Source organism: Paramormyrops kingsleyae, chromosome 8, assembly GCF_048594095.1.
Source record: "Paramormyrops kingsleyae isolate MSU_618 chromosome 8, PKINGS_0.4, whole genome shotgun sequence".
In the NCBI taxonomy this organism is placed as follows: Eukaryota; Metazoa; Chordata; class Actinopteri; order Osteoglossiformes; family Mormyridae; genus Paramormyrops; species Paramormyrops kingsleyae.
Window position 1 is genome coordinate 36,310,053 of NC_132804.1, and position 15,818 is coordinate 36,325,870.

General features: G+C 48.1%; 1 protein-coding gene across 12 annotated transcripts in view; it reads right to left on the minus strand.

Annotated features, from left to right (window-relative positions):
• Nucleotides 1-2,948: 2,948 nt before the first annotated feature.
• Nucleotides 2,949-15,818, minus strand: part of LOC111834463 (uncharacterized) — a 28,308-nt gene continuing 15,438 nt past the window's right edge. For 5 of the 12 annotated variants that reach the window (XM_072715757.1, XM_072715756.1, XM_072715755.1 and 2 more), the window contains 3 exons: nucleotides 12,186-14,934; nucleotides 7,098-10,988; nucleotides 2,949-3,216 (listed from right to left, as the gene is read on the minus strand). In XM_072715757.1, coding sequence (XP_072571858.1) covers nucleotides 8,432-9,379 — 948 coding nt within the window. In that variant the 5' untranslated portion in view covers nucleotides 9,380-10,988; nucleotides 12,186-14,934 and the 3' untranslated portion in view covers nucleotides 2,949-3,216; nucleotides 7,098-8,431. The other 7 variants (XR_011992731.1, XR_011992734.1, XR_011992730.1 and 4 more) reach the window with 7 other exon arrangements.

Here is a 15,818-nt window from a genome sequence, read left to right on the forward strand (position 1 = left end):
CCAACTACTAGAGCCTATGTCTTACAATTTTATTTCGGTGTCAATTAAGGTGTTTTTTCTTTACCTTCTTTAAACTCGAACATCAGATTGTTCATTTTCCATAATAAGGTCATAATAGGGATGACTTTAAGATCAGTTCAGGTAATACAATGAACAAGTGTTAATAACATACTTGATAAAAGCCAAAATAAACAAGTGTGTTATTTCATTTAAAGCAGTGATTGTTAACTGGTGTATACTGGAAGGCCGACTGGAATCGTGTGCAATCAAACCCAGTTTCACTAAACCACGCCCCCATGTCTGTGACGAAATCTTAGGTGCGATCTAGCTATTGTTTTTTCGGAATTGTCAAACCGGCAACAGTTTCTCTGGGACTATTTGTTCATTTTTTAATTTTACGTTTTAATGATTGTTTCATAAGTAATGTCTGCAGCCTGGACTTGACTCTGGAGAGTCAGCATTTTGACCTGTAAGTCCTATTGTCAGGCCCGAGGAGAGGGGGGTGCAGCCGTTACATCGTTCCGGGGCCTATGAAACTCAAGGGGGCCCATGAAGCCCAAAACGTCCCATCATTTTTATTATACAGTGATCCCCAGCTATACTGTGGTTCAGCTATTGCGCCCCCACTGTATCGTGGATTTTTCTGTGGAACATATGTAATTTTCTATCGCGGAAATCTGCGGTTTTATACTGTTCGTTTTTTTATGGGTTTTTGACAAAAATTTATGTTGAAATAAGCATTTTTCTATGCTAAACTATTAATAACACCTGTTCAATTTCTCATTAATGCAATTATCTAATCAACCAATCACATGGCAGTTGCTTCAATGCATTTAGGGGTGTGGTCCTGGTCAAGACAATCTCCTGAACTCCAAACTGAATGTCAGAATGGGAAAGAAAGGTGATTTAAGCAATTTTGAGCGTGGCATGGTTGTTGGTGCCAGACAGGCCGGTCTGAGTATTTCACAATCTGCTCAGTTATTGGGAATTTCACGCACAACCATTTCTAGTGTTTACAAAGAATGGTGTGCAAAGGGAAAAACATCCAGTATGCGGCAGTCCTGTGGGCGAAAATGCCTTGTTGATGCTAGAGGTCAGAGGAGAATGGGCCGACTGATTCAAGCTGATAGAAGAGCAACTTTGACTGAAATAACCACTCGTTACAACCGAGGTATGCAGCAAAGCATTTGTGAAGCCACAACACGCACATCCTTGAGGCGGATGGGCTACAACACCAGAAGACCCCACCGGGTACCACTCATCTCCACTACAAATAGGAAAAAGAGGCTACAATTTGCACGAGCTCACCAAAATTGGACAGTTGAAGACTGGAAAAATGTTGCCTGGTCTGATGAGTCTCGATTTCTGTTGAGACATTCAAATGGTAAAGTCAGAATTTGCCGTAAACAGAATGAGAACATGGATCCATCATGCCTTGTTACCACTGTACAGGCTGGTGGTGGTGGTGTAATGGTGTGGGGGATGTTTTCTTGGCACACTTTAGGCCCCTTAGTGCCAATTGGGCATCGTTTAAATGCCACGGCCTACCTGAGCATTGTTTCTGACCATGTCCATCCCTTTATGACCACCATGTACCCATCCTCTGATGGCTACTTCCAGCAGGATAATGCACCATGTCACAAAGCTCGAATCATTTCAAATTGGTTTCTTGAACATGACAATGAGTTCACTGTACTAAAATGGCCCCCACAGTCACCAGATCTCAACCCAATAGAGCATCTTTGGGATGTGGTGGAACGGGAGCTTCGTGCCCTGGATGTGCATCCCACAAATCTCCATCAACTGCAAGATGCTATCCTATCAATATGGGCCAACATTTCTAAAGAATGCTTTCAGCACCTTGTTGAATCAATGCCACGTAGAATTAAGGCAGTTCTGAAGGCGAAAGGGGGTCAAACACCGTATTAGTATGGTGTTCCTAATAATCCTTTAGGTGAGTGTATATATATAAAATGTTTATTTATATGGTCTTAATTTCTATATCACGGATTTTCACCTTTCGCTGATGGGTCTGAAACGTAACTTCTGCAATATGCGGGGATCACTTTTAATTCGTTTAATTTTATTGTCTTTTTTTTTAATTTTGCAAGTCTGTTTAGTTTCAAAATTAAAATGGCACATGGGTCACAGGGTACTTGGCAGTAGATGCAAGCTGTCCATGAAGGGCAGCTATCTGTAGTGGTGCCCAGGGAGCTGGGGATTGAGGGTCTTGCTCAAGGACCTGCAGATGTGCTGAGGCTGGGCTTGAACCAGTGACCTTGTGATTACAGGCACACGGCTTAGCCCACTGAGCCACACGCTGCCCCCATCAGCTATTCCTTGTGCTTTCCTACCCGTCTGGTGTATTTAGTCGGCGTCTGTACCTGTATTCCCTAGTTCTGTCATTGATGTTGTCTGACGTAGTGCCTGGTCCTGTCCCTGTCTGCCCATCTGTGCTCAATAAACCCCATTTGCCTGTCAGTCCGGCTCAGCTTGCCTGCTTTCCTGCACCGCGTCCGTAACATGTATGTCTTCAAGACCATTCTTGCACTAATATTTGGTTTTTATGTCATTTAGAGATTCTTTGTTTCTACAACTAGAATTTAGTGATTAGTTGTCATTGTTGACACACCACAGCAACATGTGTTCTCTGCATTTAACCCATATGTGACATAGCAGGGGCCAGCTAATTCAGCACCCAGGGAGTAGTGCTTGGGGGTGGTATGTTGCTCAGGGTACCTCAGTGGTGCTTTGCTGGTCAGGGATTTATACCTTTCAATTACGAGTGTGCTTCCCTAACCATTAAGCCATGGTCGTCCAAGACCCGGAGGATACCCAATTTGCAGACTACACCACTCCAGACCTTGCACCCGGGGATATACTCCCAATAATATAAATAGGACACAGGCACACAGGTTCGTATAACCGAAGGAGGACAGAGACGCAGCTCAAATCAACATTTTATTCAGCCCAACACAGGATGGTCATGCCCCAGAAGCAGTTCACACCAGTTTCCAGGGCTTACAACATCGCATTCCCCAATCGGGGGATGAATGAGACTCACCCAGACTGAACCTCTGAGCGGTTCACCAGATGCCTACCCCCGCATGTACATACACACACGGTACCTACGCCGAGTAATTGGCACCATGCACACCACCTGGAGTGAGGACCATCACCACCAACAAAAGGGGAACTCGACTCAGGCCGCTACCCCTACAATGTAAATAAAACAGAGGATTAGGATTACAATTATATTCCAGGGCCTGTTAGACTACATGAGGTACGTACAAATAAAATCACAGCATATAATACATCCCCGATCACAGGGCAAATCATATTCAAAACACACCAAACAAACCAAAAATGAACAAAAACTAAATTGCATGCAAATCAATATAAATACAAGAACACAATTAACCAACCAAAACATGAAATACAAACAGAAAAGAATACAAATAATCCAAAAGACACTTCGGGCAGCCATGTGCTGCCCAAAGAAATTAAACCAAGTCCCCAGTGAATCCACAGTCTCGAAACAGTGTGAATATCGCTCATCCGCAGAGAACTACTCCCCACCCCGACCTCCATTGACGCCGGATAACCCAACACACACCGATGATCACTGGGGCTAGAGCGTTGCTACAGCCGCGTCACAGGTAAATGTTAAAACGACAAATAGGCTATAACAAGATATTACGGTACATTTTAACATTTACACTGCAAATGAAGTACAAAGTACCATATAAAGGTTAAAATGCACTATAACTTCTTGTCATAGCAGCACATGCAAAATACATACACATACGTGCTCCGTTCAGCTCCGTCTGTAGGTGAAATTAACTTCTCCGCGACGTAGCAAGTGACACATTAACAACACATCACAACAAATGGATAATTAAATTCCTTGCCAATACTTTTAATAATCACTTTTAATTGATTAATGGATTTGCAGCCCTACATTCAGGTCCATCTGTAAAAAAAAAGGACATGTGTCTACAGCAGCCATACATAAATTCTACAGAGCTCTGGATAATGCAACTCCAAATCCTGCAGAGAAGAGTGGTCTCCTATGCATACTATCACAATACATTCACCAGTTTCAACCAAAGGTGGTGTCTCTGGGTCTACCAGAGCCTCTGACAGAGTTGTATAGTGCTCGGAACCAGAAACTGTCTGCTTCTGACCTTGTCAGAAAATGTGATGTGGTATTCAAGGACCTGGAAGTCACCCCAGAGCAGGTATATGCATTCCTTTTAACCTCAAGTGACAATAATGTGCATTAGTGTCATGTGCAAAGTGTCATTCATTTCAATATGTATACTTTTGAATGTTGTAGGCAGTAAAAATTGAGGAAGAGACTCAACAACAGGGAAAGTCAAGGCTTTGGTTTGACATGAAAGCAGGTAGGGTGACAGCATCCAGGTTCAAGTCAGCTGCAAGGACAGACCCTACACATCCTTCCAAGACAGTAATTAGGCAGATCTGTTACCCTGACCTATGCAAATTTTCAACAGTTGCAACAAGGCATGTTTGGCACTATGACACAAACATACAACTTCTATTTTTAATTTCACTGTTGAGTAAGTGAGTTAAGAAATTTGATAGAGGGTTCTATAAACTGTTATCATAAATATGGAATACTATATTCAGTACATTCCCAAAGCCACTATGATAGTCTGTGATTCAATATCAGATGTGATGCAAAAGAATGGAATCTGGTTAGGCCAATTTTGGGCACTAGCATCAGAAGAGCTTGCAGTGTTTAGGGAAATGACAGAAGAAATCCAATGTAAAGGGCACTTAAAGAGCTGCAATAACTTAACATAATTTTCCTATTTGTCAGATGGGGATGTGAACATGAGAAAAAAACCAGAGATATTTATGAGGCTTTTACTGCACAGCAGCATCAGGGCCTCAGGGTTTGTGACAACCAGTCTCCACATTGACGCCTCCCGCCCCTAACTTGGAGCATCTCCAGATGCCTTGCTCTCTTGCACCTGCTGTGGTGATGGTATTTTGGAAATCAAGTACCCGCACTGTGCGAAAGACACCGGAGTCCTCAGTGCCACTGAAAAGAGGCATCTCTGCAATGAGAACACTGATGGTACATATGGACTTAGAGATCATCAGTACCACTACTAGATGCAAGCCCAGTTTTTTGTAACACGGCGAAAGTACTGTGAGTTCATGGTGTGGTCTGAGTCCATTGTTTTCTTGCAGAGAATTTTGCCTGATGCTGACTTCTTTACAAAAGCAGTGCAAAATATGGAGGCCTTCTATAAACATGGTGATTTCATCAGATCAATCAATCAATTGGCACCACTGAGGGACACAGATTTTTCAGGGCACATGCCACTCTGACTATTTTATCCAGAGAGTTGTACAGTAGAAGACTAATAGGCACAGGTCCGTGTAACATTCTATACTTGAATCATACTTGTCCAATTACCCGCTCAACGTGTATGCGGACTGCTGCTAGTTTTCGTGACTCTTCTAGTTCAACAGCCCCCAGTTGTTTTTTGCCCCGTGCAAAGGCAGGCAACTTTCACGCAGTACAACCCAACTTGGTCCTGAATTGTGAAGCGGAGGCCAAGTCTCCTGGTAGCAGGTTATCCAAAAACCCACTGTTTGCCGTAATGTGAGCATCCGTTGTCTGCCCACCCCAGCCCTTTGATATAAAGGAGATTACTCCTTGTGGAGGTAATACCTATTAGGTATTCATGGTGTTGTGAGCTTTGTACTGGGAGTATGTCTGTGCCCTAGCCTTGAAATCTTTTGGTTTATCGATGGTTATCTCAAAACTAGGGGTGTGCAAAGCAGCCGGTATTTGTATCTGTATTTGTATTTGTTGAGGGGGGAAAAGTATTTGTATTTGTATTCGTATTCGAGTAAAATTCAAAATAGGCGTAAAAATCCAGTTTTTTTGCGTTGCACTTCTAATTTACGTTATAGTGTAAGTATTCTTTAATTATAATTATGGATATGCAGTAGACAGAGTAACTTAAACGTACCATATACTGTAACTCCTACAAGTGCATACAATTCGACACAACTACACAAGCATTGTTTTAACCTTTTTAACCAAACGTTAACGTTACTCTGTCAACAGCCTATTGTCTAAATTACCGAGCTAACAGAGCTACGTAAACAGAGCGAACATGAGAGCACCTGACTGCAGACGTCAATAATGCAGCGTAATGGAATAATCTCCCGATCAAACTCTGCTTCCCGAAAGTTATAAACTGCCTCCGGAACAGTTAAGGTACAAAAATCTATTCAACAAAAATAGTGATACAGTTAAGTCTTTTTTTCGCTCAGCCGAGCCTTCTCTGTTGCTGTGTGGAGCAGCCTGTGTCAGTCACCTCTTTTACTCCCCTCCCCGACTCCTGAACTCACTCACTCACTCATCCGGGCATGCACTGCGGTCTCAAGAGGAAACGCAGCTTTTTAATATAAAGTTTTTCTTGTTCCCGAATACAAATATTTTTTAAAGTATTTGTTCGAAATAAGTATTCGTAAAAAACACATTATTTGTGCCTTTCCGAATACCGTATTCGGGTTCGGCTCCACCCCTACTCAAAACAGTCTATTACTGAAATGCAATGCTTAAATGATTTTCTGAAACACATTGGCAAAGACATTTGGATGTCCTCTCTCTTAGGCCATAACACACATAGGTACTAACACCTCATTTAGAACATTAATCACATTTGTAAAAATTCTGGAAATGGTAGAGCACCAAATAGATAGCATAAAAGTACAACTGAAAGGTTAAGCCTGATTCTCATTAATGTTAGAAGTAGCTTTTAGAAGGATGTGACGTGTGCAGTGTCTTTGAGGGATGGCTTTACAAGGTCTAGCACTGCCATAAACACGGTGAGATTGGGCAGTCCAGTTAAAGCTTTCAATTCATCTTTATTTTCAAAACTGCTCTGTTCAAGAAATTCTGAGGACCTCAGCTTCTCCTTTAGTGTAAAGGTCTCGCCCCGGAGTCACTGACACTCAGATTGAAGTGATTCAATGCCCTCTGAAATCTGGTCTGTCTGGCACATTACATTGCATTTTGAATGAACACTTTTATCATTGATACTAGCCTCATATTCAGTCTCTTCTTCAGCCTCAACTACCACTGGCTCATTCTTCTCAGCTTAGAGGTTGAGGAGTGCTCTGGCAGCTTCATGTCTGGATGACTCATGTCTCCTTTTTTCATTGCCTCTCTCACTTCATACTTCTCAAGACTTCCCTGGGCTCACTTCTTCACAGGGGACTTGGTATGTACAAAAACAGATGGCACATAATCAGGTGACAAAGGGTCATCACTCTTCTGTCCTGTTAAAAGAAATCAGTAAAGTCGGTTGTTAATTGCCATCCAAAGCATGAATCTGGAATTTTAAGCTACCAACTTCTATCAGTGTTTCATTAAAATAAGCCGACAACAGTGCCATAGGGGTCTCTAGTGGCATCCCAGCAGTCACAGCATTACACCTTGAAGCTTAGAAATTGCCTTCAGATATTCAGTAATAATTTCTCTCTCCAAGGCATAAAAAATAGCTATAATTTACTCTGAATGAGGAAATGATTCCAATACACATAACGGGAAAAGGTTGCTTGTCTAAGATAGGCTATTGCCAAACCTTTATACCTTTGAGAAGCATTTGTGTTGAAATGAAAGTCTGTATTACCACTCGAACCTATAACTACCAGGTGGTATTAATTTCCTCTTTGCATTGTCTGACTATTTTAGGGCTATAGGCAAACCACTATTGTCAGATTTGACACCAAAACATTTAAGTTGTGGATGAAACTTTAGGCTGCAGGTAAACGTAATAGATCAGTGTAGCAACTGGAGCAACATATTGTTTATCATGGATAACGGTATTGTCACGTTCGGGTAAGAAGGCAAGCAGTGAAGCAGGAGCGCGAGCCGAACTGACGGGTAATCAGGGGTTTTTAATGGTCAAAAGACAGACAGATAGGGACATCTACGGACACTACAATGACGGGTCTGGGGAAACTAACTGAGACACGGACTAAATGCACAAGACAGGTTGAACATAACAGGCAACAGGTGATCACAATCGGGGATTCACACGAGGTAATGAGGGGGGCGTGGCACACACGAGGATCGTACGGAGCTGGGCATGACATAACCCCCCCCAAAGGCGCGCACACTGGGTGCGCCCGAGAGGAGGCGACGGACGAGACGAGACCGGGGAACAGGACCTGGAAGACAAAAGCAAAAAACATTAACGAGGGACCGGAAACAGAACAGAAACACAGAACAAGGACAAGGACAGGAACCAAGACAAAACCCGACAAAGAACAGGAAAGGCAGACAGGCAGACAGAGAAGGGAGACACAGCTGGAGCCGCGGGCGACACAGCTGGAACTGCGGGCGTAGCCACAGACGGCGCAGCCTGAGAGGCAGTCAGGACGGGTGAGCCGGGTTGGACGGGAGAGCCGGGCTGGACGGGAGAGCCGTGCTGGACGGGAGAGCCGTGCTGGACGGGAGAGCCGGGCTGGACAGGCAGGACAAGAGAGGCGGCCTCAGGCAGGGCCTGTGCGTGTGGCCAGCAGGGGCTGCCTCGGCGGGCACCTCGGGCGCACGGCCAGCAGGGGGCGCCTCGGCGGGCACCGCCGTCACGTGGCCAGCAGGGAATGCCTCGGCGGGCGCCACCGTCACGTGGCCAGCAGGGGACGCCTCGGCGGGCACCGCCATCACGTGGCCAGCAGGGGATGCCTCGGCGGGCGCCACCGTCACGTGGTCAGCAGGGGACGCCTCGGCGGGCACCTCGGGCGTGCGGCCAGCAGGGGACGCCTCGGCGGGCGCCGCCAACACGTGGCCAGCAGGGGGCATCTCGGCGGGCGGCGCAGACACATGGCCAGCAGGGGGAGCCGCAGCAGGCACCTCGCACACAGCGGCGGCAGCAGCAGCCGGTGCTGCTGGCAGGTCCGGAGCAGGCAGGTCCGGAGCAGGTAAGCCAGCGACTGCCCCTTTAAGGGCTTGGGGGATCCGCGGAATAGCGTCTCTCACAGCGCGTATTCCCCCTTGCCCTAGACGCTCCGGCTGATAAAAGTAAGACTCCAACGGTGGCGGCTTCTCCGGGTGGAAACTGGCCAGGCGGGCAGCAGCGACATCTTCCCAGGCGGGCGGTGAGCCCTCGCGCTCAATATCAAACTCCCAGGCAGGTAGCAGAGAGCAGGCTCCCAGGAAGAGCGTCGGGGCGACTTCCTCTCCTTTTCCCCTTCGCTTCTTTTTGCGCCGACCCAGATTGGTAGGTTGAGGCGGGGTTGCCTCTGTGGGGCCGAGCGGCTGGAGCCGCTTCTCCTTCACCTGGTCGACAAGCTGCCGCAGGAGGGAGCGCACTTCCGCCATAGCGGGCGCTTCCGTGATTGGGGTAACTCCCTATAATAATGTCCAGCTCCTCTCCACCAGGGCGAATAAGCTTGGATCCTGTTGGATCTCCGGCATCTCTCACTAATAACTCACCTCGTGTAGCAGGACGAGCCATAGGTCCTCGTCCTGCCGCGGTGAGTCTTTCGAGAGATCCGTCATTCTGTCACGTTCGGGTAAGAAGGTAAGCAGTGAAGCAGGAGAGCGAGCGGAACTGACGGGTAATCAGGGGTTTTAATGGTCAAAAGACAGTCAGGTAGGGACATCTACGGATACTACAATGACGGATCTGGGGAAACTAACTGAGACACGGACTAAATGCACAAGACAGGTTGAACATAACAGGCAACAGGTGATCACAATCGGGGATTCACACGAGGTAATGAGGGGGGCGTGGCACACACGAGGATCGTACGGAGCTGGGCGTGCGAGGTATGGTATTTCATAAAATAAGTATGTAACTGGAAAATAATTTAATCTTACCTTTTATAAAATGCTCGCTGAAAATCCATGAGTACTTGGAGGGCTGCAAGTTTTTCCGACTGATTGCAGCTATCCATTGTTGTTTTCTCTCTTCATCAAAAGGTATTCGATAAAATGTTATATTAGGTTTATACACGGTTTATGCAGGAATCCTAGAGTTGAATTTACAATTTACTACCTTTTTTACTACCTCCACAATATTTTTTACTACCAACAATCGGGCAGCGGCTTTTTTTTTGGGGGGGGGGGGGTCTTCATACCCATCATAAATATTAGGTACAGTAAAAGTGTCAAGTTGAGTTTCATTTGTCCTTACTTTAACTCTAGCTCTTGGGTTATCCTAACCATAACCCTTAATCCCACCTAATAAAGTCAACTTGACACTTCTCAAAATAAATGACACTTACAACAGCCATAAACATTACTAAAAAATGTTATCAGTGTCATATGACACTCACACACACACTAAGACAGACACACATTCTCATACACACAGACTAAAGTAGTGTATTATTTCATCACGAGGTAACTTGTAACAATAACTTACACTGTGGATTAAAAAACTGTCCAAAGAGTCCATGGAACTATAATGGGTGGTAAGCATTGGTATTGATTGGTTGATGCAACGTGAGAGAAAAGTTTGAACATGTCCCAAAATAAATCTTAAGAGAGAAGTTTAACCATTTTACCTGTATATACAATACCTGTTTTGTTTATAAGTAATTTCTTAAAATTTGGTGCAATGCCGAACCGAGTCATGTATGCAGTCTTAAACTTGCCACATGCAAACCTTGTAGCTATATCTGAGTCAATGAACATGCTTCCGGATAGTTCCCCAATACCCTCATTCGAATTGTAAGAATGATGGCTAGAAAGAAGCACTGCACCACCATCACGAGCGGAAAATAACCAACAACGACAGTTCAACTACATGAAGGCTTGCCGTCCACAGGCGATTCATTCACTTCCGCCGTCCATCATTTCGGCGCGAAAAGAGCGTGACGTCAGACGCAAAGGGTCAATACATTGGCTAACAGTCCAAATGTATATATATTACCTGTTGCAGGCAGATGATGACAGCACGGACCTGCTCCTACAGCTCCGTCGACTGCAGACCCAAAGGACATCACCTTACATGTAACATAATGTCCCTACTGGGACTGCCACAAATCTTATTTACAACAGGCTTACCGGAAGAATAACTTTCACGTACACTGGCATCCCATGGAATGAACCCTATTCCAAGAACAGTAGGGAACACGCAAATTGACCCTACAGCCCCACTGCCCAACGACAGCTGGCTTGCCAAATTGCCTCACAGTTCAGACGCCATTCCCTTCCAGACGCCGACTTATATAGCAGCCCCCCATGGGACTACAATGGACCAATAGGGCATGAGTAGAGCCAAACTGCTCACGCCACTACATTTGGTTGTACACTCTGTTAAAATGCAATTTCTATATTTACATGCCATGCAAGTGTTGAATGTGCACAGAACTAATCAATTTGCCCAGGTTTTTGTTTGTCTATCATGAGCATGTTATACAAATTACTCATTTTTGTTTGTGATCAAATTGAACAAGTATTAACTTAGAACAAAACACAACAAACACCTCCTCCATACCCTGAGACAGCATGTTAAAAGAAAAAGAAAAAAAAATGTCAGCAGAAGAAGTCTCTGGCACAGCCCCAGAGCGCAGCTGAAAGCTGAGGGAAAAAACAATAATAAAAGAGCCTGTGCTGGGAGCAAGAAAGGGAAAGAAGGAAGTCCAGAAGAAGAAGGACTACAAGGGACAGAGGAATGGAAAATGAAAGAATTGATAAGAGAAAGCTGGAAACATAATCCCAAAGATCAACAACAGGAGGACAGTCCCAGAACATATGAAGAAAGGTACCAGGGATTTGAAAGGGACAGAGAAGACATAGTGGGTCATGCTCTAAACCCATGATATGGCATTTCCTGGGAGTGGAGTACAATCTATGAACAAATTTAAATTGCATTTGCTGATGACTGGGATTTTAAAACAATTTTTAATATTGTGAATAATGACACTCCAGGATAACATTGGGGTGGGGGAGAGCTCCATCTGCCAGACAGAAGTGATTGAGAGAGGTTTTGTGGAGGAGGGAATAGACACTGGACACAGACTTAGAATTGGGGGAAAGAGCCAAAGCAAATATGCGCAGTGGGTGAGGAGGAAAAGGAATGGAGAAAGAGAGACTACATGCCCTAAACATGGACATCAGCTGGAGGTACACTGTAAAAAAGAAAAGGTTAAGAACATAAAATTCCAAGGCAACTTACTCTATGTCACGACTGGCGGGCGGGCGAGCAGGAGGGAGCAGGAGGGGACCACCCAGGGGCCAAGGGAACGGGACGAGGGAGTGATGGAGGGGACACGGAGGGAGCAGGAGGGAACACCGGTGCAGGCAGGCAGGAGGGGGAAGCCGCGGCAGGCAAAGGCGCCGTCCGACGCCAAGCCGGAGCAGGGGGGCCCGGAGGCGGCCGACACGGAGCCGGAGGCGGGACCGAGGACCGGCACCAAGGAACCAGGGGGGGACCCAGAGGGGACCGCCGACCCCGAGCCGGAGGACCCGCAGGCAGCCACCAAGCCACAGCCAGGGGCCGAACGGGCGAGCCAGGGGGCAGGGTGGGCGGGACCCGGGCCTGACGCCTATGTCCCCATCCTGCGGGCAGCCTCAGACCGGGCCACAGGCAGGACTGGAGAGGCGGCCCTAGGCACGGTCGCGGTCACTTGGCCAGCAGGGGGCGCTTCGGAGGGCGCTTTGGGCGTGCAGTCAGCAACGGGCACCATGGGCAGAGCAGCCTCCTCTGTTGCTGGCGGAGGCAAAGTCAGGCCCTCGGGCGATGCTGCAGCGGGCACCCTCAGTTCCTGGCCAGCAGGGGGCGCCCCGGCGGGCACCGCCATCACTTGGCCAGCAGGGGGCGCCTCAGCAGGCCCCTCGGGCGTCTCAGTCACGTGGCCAGCAGGGGGGCGCCTCGCAACGAGCGGCGGCAGCTGCAGCAGGCGGTGCAGCTGGAGCTGTGGGCAGGACGGGAACAGGTGGGTCCGGAACAGGCGGGTCCGGAGCAGGCTGGACCGATAAGCAGGGCTGGACGGGCAGAGCGGCGGCCTCAAACAGGGCCGTGGGCAGGACGGGAACGGCGGCCTCAGGTAGGGCCGCGGGCAGGACGGGAACGGCGGCCTCAGGTATGGCCGCGGGCAGGACGGGAACGGCGGCCTCAGGCAGGGCCGCGGGCAGAGCAGGCATGCGGCCAACAGGGAGCGCCTCCGCAGGCACCTCAGGCGTGCGGCCAGCAGGGGGCACCTCGGCGGGCGCCGCCGTCACGTGGCCGTCACGTGGCCAGTAGGGGGTGCCTCAGGCGTGCGGCCAGCAGGGGGCACCTCCGCAGGCACCTCAGGCGTGCGGCCAGCAGGGGGCGCCTTGGCGGGCGCCGCCGTCACGTGGCCAGCAGGGTGCGCCTTAGTAGGTACCTCAGGCGTGTGGCCAGCAGGGGGCGCCTCGGCGGGCGCCGCCTTCACGTGGCCAGCAGGGGGCGCCGCAGTACGCCGTAGAGTGGCGACAGCTGCAGGGACCGCAGATAGGGCAAGCGGGTCAGACAGAACAGGCGGGTCAGGCAGGACAGGCGGTGCCGCTGACAAAGCGGCGGCAGCTGCAGCAGGCGGTGCCGCGGGCAGAGCGGCGGCAGCAGCAGCTGATGCTGCAGGCACGTCCGGAGCAGGCAGGTCCGCTATAGGTGCCAGGATCGGTGCTGGGCGTACAGGCGCTGCCCCTTTAAGGGCCTTGGGGATCCGGGGAATCGCATCCCAGACGGCCCGAATCCCCGCATACTCCAGGTGGCATGGAGGCTACTGGTGACGGCGGCTACTGGGCTGCAGAGATCCCCGCTGGCTTCTGTGTTGGGAGGGACTCCCCCCGACAGTCAGCGGGGAGAGAGGCAGAATGGAGAAAGCAAGCCCCCAGGGAAATGGTCGGGGTCTCCTCTAGTGCTTTCCCCTTGCGCCTCTTCTTTTTTCTTCGGCCGGGGCCAGTCGGTTGAGGCGGGGTTGCCACAGAGAGGGTGAGCGGCTGGAGCCGCTTCTCCGTCACCCCGTCGACGAGCAGCCGGAGGTTCTCGCGCACTTCCGCCAGTATGCGCACTGCTGTAAGCGGGGTTATCCCCTCCAGGAGGGTCCCGCTCTTGCTGGTGTAACCGGTCTAAGATGCTGCTCCTCACCGAGCAGTGAAACTGACCAGTTAATGGTCATAAAATAAAACGAAACGAAAATTAAACCAGCTCTAAAGCTTTCTTCTCTGCGTTGTGTCTTTTTACGGGGTTCTCCGATAGCATGTGGGGGTAGAGGAAAGGATGAGCCACATCAACTGGGGTACTGGAAGTCCGTCTTCCCATTTATTGTCGAACCTGACAGATAATAGAAATTACAATCCCCTCGACACCTAGCTCTCCTGCCCACCTCTTCCCCTGCACATAGCAGAAGCGCGAAGGCGAAAGCTAATCAACACTTTACATAAAATAACGACACATAATGGAGATGTGGAACCTACCTGACGGATAATAGAAATTACAATCCCCTCGACACCTAGCTCTCCTGTCCACCTATAATACAAATACATAGTACCTTTACATACTACTCATGTACTTTAATAAATCTATAGGCCATTCGGCAGCTCGCGCTTACGCTCTTACCTCTTCCCCTGCACATAGCAGAAGGGCGAGTAAAAGCGCGCGAACGCCTTATATACGAGAGACTGCCTGTCGGGAATTGTAGTTCTTAACCACCTGATTGGTCCACATTCACATATAACACAAACTACAGAGGGATTTTTGTTAAATTATACACTTACTAAACTCCACTCGTTACACTGGCTAACTCCAATAATCCGGAGTCCTCCCGGACCTCCGGCAGGTGAAGCCAGTAGAGCACCTCGCGGAGCAGATCGATGCGTTGTTCATCGATCTGCGGAGGTGCGTTGGGGAGATCCGTCATTCTGTCAGGACTGGCGGGCGGGCGAGCAGGAAAGCAGGCGAGCTGAGCCGAGAAGTCGGACAAACAGGGTTTTAATAGGAACGGGATGGCTGACAGGCACGAACATCGAGACAATACAATGACGGATCTGGGGAAGACTTCTTCTTCTTTGGAGTTTAACGGCGGCTTGCATCCGTCAGTGTTGCACTACCACCACCTTCTGGATGATTCTCCTTCGTAGTTTCTCCCCTCCATTTCCAGATCAGTTCCTCCACACCTCATATTCTACCCAGCAAACCAGTAGTAGCTAGGAAATTCCAAAGGCTTTTCTTGCCTTGCCCAATCATCCCACTTTTCAATACATCTTTTATCCCTGCTCCACCCAATCCTCCTTTTCTTAATTCTCCCATCATTTTCCTCCTTTGTGCGTCATAACTTCTGCAATTTATAAGCACATGTTCTATGGTTTCAGGTGTCTTACACACCTCACAAAAACCAGTAGGATGCTTCCCCATAATATGTAATGAACTATTCAGGTTACTGTGTCCAATTCTTAATCTTGTCATTACCGTTTCCTCTCTTCTAGGCCCTCCCCAGTTCCTTGTCATTCCAACTTTATTTTGAATGCCATATAAATGTCTCCCTTTAGTTTCCCTATCCCACTGCTGTTGCCATTCTCTCACAGCTTCTTTCCAAACTATACTCTTCCCTTCAGCTTTTGACATTTTTACATATACTTCAATATCATCTTTTTTAGTTGCTTGCTTGGCTAGCTTATCCACCCTCTCGTTACCCAAAATACCTATATGAGCTGGGACCCAAATAAGTTGAATCTGTTTACCTTTTCCTTTTATTCTCATATATGTCAGCAATATTGCATACACCAGATCCTGACGGCTATTGGACACCCCTGAACTGAGACTGTACAGTGCAGACAACGAATCACT